Below are 7747 nucleotides of genomic sequence, written 5' to 3' on the forward strand. Positions count from 1 at the left end.
TGGGCTTTTCCCTGCAGTTCCTCACAACACTTAACCCAATGCTGGGCCCCAGGGTCTGGGTGCCGTGCCAAGCATCTCAGACAGGACTCTGCACCTAATAGAAAAAAAAGCAGGCCCAAACCTCCACCATGTCAGAGGCCCTGACTTCCTTAACAAGACTCCTAAAGCGCAAGAAGTAAAATCAAGAATCAATAAATGGGATGGGTTCACACTAAAGAGCGCATGACCAAAAGAACCTGATCTGGCTTGGGTTTCTGCAAGAAGCAAAATAAACCACGCCTCTCTTCAGGGTGAGACATATCATTAAAACAAACAAACAAAACAAAACAAAAAACCCCACAACTAACAGCAATATCTGATGCCTAATTCTGCTGCCCAGGAGCAAAACTAAAACCTGCATCTCGCTGTTTTAACTGGTTCACTGGTAGGATTCCAACTCTTGGCTCTTCTGGGCACCCTTCCTGCGACCCCACACACCTTCTGCAGAGGGGAGCCTCCTAAGTCCCATTGACTCTGTATAGATCCTGTGACAAGTCATGCTCCACTGTACACACTGTCCCCGGGCCTCTCTTCCTCTGTTGGAGGCCAGTGAACAAATGAATAAATGAAAGAGCAAATTTCTCACGCAGATACATTATGCAACCATCTAAGTTCTTTGGGTTCCTATTCTAATAGTCAGGGAAAGGCTTATTTGGATATTTAGCAAAGGGATAGAGAATAACTCTGAGAACTCGCAGGCTGGGGGGGGGTAGCTCGGTGATAGAGAACTTGCCCAGCATGTGTGAAGCCAGAGCTCCCTCCCAGCACACACACACACAGAAGCACTAAAATGACCAGGTTTTCCCAACTCCAGCACTCCTAAGGATAAATAAATAAAAGACGCCTACCGTGCTTTTCCATAATTTGGTTTCTTTCTCTTCCTATAGAAAGGATCATCATAATGATCCCTAGATACAATTTCTTTTAGGAAAACAACACACCTAAGAGCAAATCACTGTACAAGAACTGTTTGCAAGATTCATAAAAACCAAATAGCCAAATGCTCATTTTTAGATAAACACACAGCTTCAAAGGGTTATAAGAGGCTTTGGCAGAAATTTAGACTGCAGTGAAAGTCCACCATCTTTTACAAGGAATCATTCAGTTTTAGTCTGAAATCACCAAAGAGCCTTGTTTTGAGAACTTTCTGCTCCACAAGGCAGTCGCTCTTTTGGGTCATTTTAATCATGAGGAAGTTTATCCTTAGACTGAGGGTGATTCTGCCTTGTAACTTCCTGGTGCAGACGTGAGTTCACACGCCTGCCCATCAGTCACAGGTCTGCCTTGCATACACTTAGTATTTACTCCCCTTCGGGCCAGCTCCTGGGTAAACACCCACCTCTCTCCACTCTTCCTGCTATGAAGTGGGGCTGAGACTCCACCCTCTTCTAAAGGTTCTATAGCTGTGTGGCAACAGGAGTGACAGGGCCAGACAGGCTGGGTACAGCCTATTTCACCTGAGAGCGCGGATGTTTTGGTGGACGCCAGCTCACGTGGCTCACACTAAATCACAGACACTCGAAATCACTTGGACTTCAACATGTTATTTTTGAGAAGTGACTTTCCTGTGGTACACGTGTATGATCTCACTTCTGGACATAACTAAGATTGTGCACTTTGATCGTGCACTCATAGGGTATGTAGGTATTTAACATATATATCAGAAATGTTGTTCACAAACACACTTCAGCACTCTGACATCCCAACTAAACTGTTCTACATCTCAGTAAATACCTAAGGAGGGGGACCAAAAACAAAATGAAGAGTGGCTGGATATGGTGGCACACGCCTGTAATCCCGCTGCTCGGGAGGCTGAGACAGAAGGATTGCGAGTTCAAAGCCAGCCTCAGCAATGGCGAGGCACTAAGCAACTCAGTGAGACCCTGTCTCTAAATAAAATACAAAATAGGGCTGGGATATGGCTCAGTGATCGCTGGTTGCGTGCCCCTCGGTTCAATGCCTGGTATTCACCCACCCCACCCCCCCCCAAAAAAAAACAGAGTGAAAATACTGTAGATAAATTTGGTACTGCAAATAGGTGGGCTTAAATTCCTAAGGAGACTTCTGACCTCAAAAGTTAAAAGAAAAAAACATCTTCAAAGTAAGAAACCAAACGCATGTTGTTTTGTAAAGCCAGTCTGCAGAGCTGCACTGTTAGCCCTGTATCAATGGCTGGCTGACCACAGAGATTAGAGAGGCTCTCTCCTGACCCTGCGTGGACACATGACCCAGTCCTGGCTCATGAGAGCTATGGGAAAGCTGGGTAGGGGATCCCGGGACCCACTGCTTCCTGATCAAGAACAGGGAGGAGAAGAGTCACTAGCGCCTCCCCGCTGCAGCCGTAAACACCATCAGGCAAATGTGAGTAGGATGAGATGAATGGAAAATATGAAGAAATATTATGGATACAAAAATAGAAAAAACTGACATTTATTAAAAAAAAACTCGGTACCGTTTTATCTGTGGATTTTAAAAAACATTCAAAGTTCTCTCGCTTTTTTTTTTCAGCTCCTCTGTTTGAAGTTACTTTTCCCATAATTCTCTGTTGAATGGGCTCTGCGACATTCATAATCCATTTTCTGTGTAACATCTCTTTTCTTCTTTCCTTAAAAGTATCCAGATGCTGAAAAAATGTATCCAATCTCTATTGAATGCAAACAAAACAAATTATTAAGAGATTTTCCATTTATGGGGATTTGAATATGGGGTGAGGGGAAGACACACTTCTCTATTCCTGAGCTCTCCACCACAAGTCCCAGCACAAGATCCTGAGAGCACGGAGCAGGTAGAAGTCATAAACAGTCCTAAGGCACGCTGTGCCTTCATACTGACCTGCTTTTCACTCATTAACCAGATTAAACTGTTTCTAGCTCACCAATTTTTTTTTTTTTTTTGCTTCTTTTTAAGGATTTCAAAACATTTTCTGGTTACCCAGTCCATGTCCAGCCCTTATCATCAGAAAAGGTTGTGACTAAATTGGGAGAGCAAAAAAGAGCACCAAATTTGTTTAGACACCTCATTCCCATCTATAAACAGGCTTCCCACCTACCACCTTTGATGCCCAAATGAGAACATATGTGTATTTTCTTCAAACTGCAAACCACAATACAAATGTCAAAGTATTATTAGAACTCCCAATTTCAACCCCGCTCACTAAGATCAACCCCCCCTTAAGTTTATTAATTCCATAGTGATGACGGATGGTTACTCTTGAATACTAATTCGTTTTGGTGGTTTTAGGAGATACAGGAGAAGGAGGCAAGTTTCAGGAGGAAAGAATTTCTATGTAGTCCCAGGACCAAGAAGGGGAGCAGTTAGAACAATCCCTCAGACACATTCAAACAGGATTCAGGACTCTTAGTGATCCTGCAAGGAGGTGGCACAATCTCAGGTCTCTGCAGTATAAGGAGTGAATCAGAGAGCCTCATTCTCCCTGCAAAATGAGTCTCTTTGACGCGGTGCTACAGTTTGGACAGTAAGTCCTCCCAGAGAGTTGAATGCTCGTCCCAGCTGACAGCACTATTGGGGGTGGTGGAGGCGAGGCCTTACTGGAGGAAGTAGGTCATTGGAGGGTAGATTGAGACCCCTGCCCCTTCCTCTCTCTCTTTTTGCCCCCTGGCTGCTGTGAGATGGGCAACTCTGCTTCACCATGCACTCCCCACCATGAAGTCCTGCCTTGCCACAGGCCCAAAGCCATGGGGCCAAGTGACCACAGACTAAAACCTCTGAAGCTGGGAGCCACAATAAACCTTTCTTCTTTTTAAGTGGTTTATCTCAGGTATTCGTTGCAGTGAAGAAACCCGACTAACCCAGGGTGACACCAGCTCTCGGCCATGCTCTCTGCATCCCTCTTGCTCCCCCCAAGCACACTTAGAACACACCGTCTGTAGCCAGCTCTTACCTTCACAACATAATTTTCTCTAAATAATATTGCATGTACAGCTTCATCAATGTCTTCTCTAGCTAATACCTAAAATTACAGAATTGGAGAGGAGGAGGTTAATCCTGAAGAAACAAACCAGAATGACAAGTCTCAGGGTAGGTTACCCATAGCTTTAGTGTAAATCTAATGGCTGCACCTCAAAGCACAGTGTGTGACTTTTTATTAAGGAAAATTGTGAAAACTCATCATCTAGGTTCATCAATGATCAACTCACAGTCAATTTCATTTCATCCAAATCCCTACTCATTTTCCGCCCTCCACCCAGATGACTCTGAGACAAATCCTTGACATCAGGACTGGGCTTGTGGCTCAGAGGTAGAGCGCTTGCCCAGCGTGTGTGAGGCGCTGGGTTCAATCCTCGTCACCACATTAAAAAAACAAATAAATAAAGGCATTGTGTTCATCCACAACTGAAAATATTCTTAAAAACCCTTGACATCACGCCATTAAGTCATTTTTTAAGTAACAATAAGCTTACTGATTAAAGGGATCCTGTACAAATTGAAGCCTCTTTTCGGGTACTCATTCATTAGGTATGTTTTAAAGGGCCCTTGGCGTCTCCTATCTTGTGAAAGGTCACTTCATAGGTCAAAAGCACAGGGAGTTCTGTTGAGAGCAACACCTAGAGTCTCCAAGCTACTTGTCCCAGCTTCTGACTTCTTACAGACCTTGTCTCACACGAGGGACTTGGTTTCCATTATGAGTCTGAGTGAAGCTGATGCCTTAATATTCACTGTGGGCCTTTTCGTTTGGATAAGTATAAACTGGTCTGCAGTTTTGATTCCTATATTGCTAAGGAGGAAAAATGAAAGGGCAATAAAAAGCCAGTCTCTGAGCCTGGCACTGTGGCCCATGTCTGTAATCCCAGCGACTTGGGAGGCTGAGGCAGGAGGATCACAAGTTCAAAACCAGCTTCAGCAACTTTGCAAGGGCCTGAGCAACTTAGCAAGACCCTGTGTCAAAATAAAATTAAAAAGGACTAGGGATGTGGCTCATTAGTTAAGCCTGGGTTCAATCTCCAGTAAAAACAAAACAAAACAAACACACACACACACACACACCAGCATCTGGAAGAGATACACTGTCACCTGGAATAATTTTATCTAGTGAAAAATCATACAGGTGGGGCTGGGGTTGTGGCTCAGTGGTAGAGTGCTTGCCTAGCATGTGTGAGGCACTGGGTTCAATTCTCAGCACCACATATAAACAAATAAATTCATAAAGGCCCATCAATAACTAATAAAAGTTTTTAAAAAAAAAAAAATCATACAGGTTCTTAAAATGTGGTTATTCCATCTCTGGTTCTTCTTTCTGTTCCTGCCATTTTTGCATCAAAGTCAACTAAACCCCAAATCAAAATACCCCATCTGTAAATAAAGACATCTCAGAAAGGAGAGCTTTATTTTTATCCATAGTTTCATATCTTCATGTGAAATCTAAAATGATATTTGAACAGCTAGTTGGATAATCTCCAAAACGAGCTCTTTATAGTGTAAACGGAATCTCACTTCAAAGCCTCCTCAGACTTATTTTAAGAAGGAAACTGAAAACGTATGTAAAACAAACACGTTTCCCGATACTAAACTATAAATTTAGAACCAATCATTCTATTTGGAGAAGTAGAAATCTGACAACTGTCTTGGGAACCCCCCACCCACCCCCAGCCACCCCAGAGGAGGAGGAAGCAGATGTCACACACACTGTCGCTTGTGCTGTGCGGCAGGCTGAGCCCAGGGCGCAACCCCGGAGCCACCTCCCCAGCCCTTTGGATTTTTATTTTGAGACAAGATCTCTCTAAATTATACTAAAGCTGACCTCGACCTTCAGACGCTCCTGCCTCGGCCTCCCAGATCTCTGGGATTACCGGAGTGTGCACGGCGCCGGCGCCGGGTCAGGTTGTTAAACCACCTTTTTTTGTTTGTTAAAGAAATGGGCAAGAAAATAGGCAGAACTTTCCTTACAAGGAGGCCAATCAGAGGGCGGTAGAGACAACCACGCTTTGCTCACGAGGGAATCCTTACCGGACCTGGGTGCGAGGAACTGCCCGGGAGCCCCTGCGGGGCCAGCTGGCCTCCCCCGCCGGCCTCCCCCGCCGGCCTCCCCCCGCCGGCCTCCCCCAGCCCGGCCAGGTGTCCCGCCACCCCGGGCGGTTGATGGGCGCCTCACCTCCATGAGCGGCAGGGACTCGGGCTGGGGCCATCTTTTTAAGTTCTCTGGACTGAAATGTTCAGCGTAGTTGGACGTGGCAGCCATAGACCGGAGTCCTCGGGGGACAAGAGGCAAACTAGGGACGCCCGGGGCCTCGCCGCCCCTCTCCAGCGGCCGCAGGTCCCACCACGCGCCCGCCTGGTCCTGGGCAGTGTCCTGGTCCGGTGCCAGGAGGTCGCACGCCGCTCGAGGCGGCCTCTAACGCCCGCCCAGGGAATCATGGCACAATGTTTGGTCATGAATTCTGTCTGGTGGGTGTTTGTGCCATCCCCTCCCCCACTTGTTTCCTTGCTGTGTTTTATGCTGTCTCTGGACCTCGTGCCAGTTCGTTTTTGACGACTCCTCTGTGAATGAAGTGAGTGTTTCCCAAACTAACTATTTGCGGGAAGTTTCAGTGAAAGAGACCCTTGGGACTGTGCCCCACGCTGGTAGGGTTTTCCCTGTAACCTGGGATTTCCTGAGTTCCTTTAGCTTTTCTTCTCCTTGGCCAACAGGGACAGGCAGCCAGAGGACTGTCTGGGTCGTTCTTCTACCACTATCACAGGAGCAGACTCTTGCAGTCAAATGTCTGGCCATGAGATTCTTTGTTCGGGTCCCGGGATGCTGGGAGCTGGGGGTCTTGCCTCTGCCTCTGCACTGCAGGGTGACCCTCAGCGTGGGGAAAGCCCTTGGTCGGTGCATTCTGTCCCCTGCAGCCAAAGCCATCGTCTGTCTTTCCTCCTAGTCTCCTGCTTTCTGAAAATCTGGCAGTTTCAGGTAAACCCAGCTGTATGCTGCAGGGGGTTCAGAAGCCCCTGTTTCCCCCATCCCAGGGCTGTCTGATTTCAGCAGCCACTGACTGCTGCTGTAGTGTCTACCACCTCGATCGCCCTGCTGTGTCCACCTCTCTTCTTCCCTTACTAGCCAGGCGACCTTTGGCAAATGACGTCTTCCTTCTGTGCCTCTATTTGTACATCAGTAAAGCAGATATAATAATTCTTCAAGTCCTTTAAAAAGATCCCCTCTGCCTAAGGAAGGCTAAATTCTGCTCCCCTGCACTGTGTCCTGTGCTTTACCATGACAAGGATTGAAACTCCACATGAGCCCCAGGGTGATGTTCAGAATGCCAATCAGCAAGTGAGTAGTTAGGATGAACTTTTAAGTTCTCTAGAGAATACTGGGAAAACCTGGGGAGGATATGTGGATGTGGATTTTAAGGGTGCCTGTCCAAAGGAAACATACCTTAATTTAGAAACAATAAACGGGAACTCAATAAGATCACTAACATTTTTATTAGACCTTTCAGCAACAATTTTTAAAAATTTATTCATTTTTAAAATTTATTCTAATTTGTTATACATGATGGCAGAATGCAAATCATTTCATATTACCCATTTAGAGCACAATTTTTCAAGACACTGATTGTACACAAAGTATTTTCACACCATTCGTGTCTGATACATGAACTTAGGGGAATGATGTCCATCTTATTCCACCACCTTTCCTACCCCCTTGCCCCCTCCCTTCCCCTCCCTCCCCTTTGCCCTATCTAAAGCTCCTCTATTCCTCCCATTATGA

The 7747-nt window shown here is 46.0% G+C and overlaps 1 protein-coding gene across 2 annotated transcripts in view; it reads right to left on the bottom strand.

The window, feature by feature from the left end:
- Positions 1 to 7687, bottom strand: part of Fam228a (family with sequence similarity 228 member A) — a 30945-nt gene extending 23258 nt beyond the window's left edge. For both annotated transcript variants that reach the window (XM_078029595.1, XM_078029596.1), the window contains exons 1-3: positions 6149 to 7687; positions 3941 to 4009; positions 2492 to 2683 (exon numbers count right to left, since the gene is read on the bottom strand). In XM_078029595.1, coding sequence (XP_077885721.1) covers positions 2492 to 2683; positions 3941 to 4009; positions 6149 to 6235 — 348 coding nt within the window. In that variant the 5' untranslated portion in view covers positions 6236 to 7687. The remainder of the gene's footprint in view (positions 1 to 2491; positions 2684 to 3940; positions 4010 to 6148) is intronic.
- Positions 7688 to 7747: the final 60 nt, after the last annotated feature.

This window comes from Ictidomys tridecemlineatus, chromosome 12, assembly GCF_052094955.1.
Source record: "Ictidomys tridecemlineatus isolate mIctTri1 chromosome 12, mIctTri1.hap1, whole genome shotgun sequence".
NCBI classification, from domain to species: Eukaryota; Metazoa; Chordata; class Mammalia; order Rodentia; family Sciuridae; genus Ictidomys; species Ictidomys tridecemlineatus.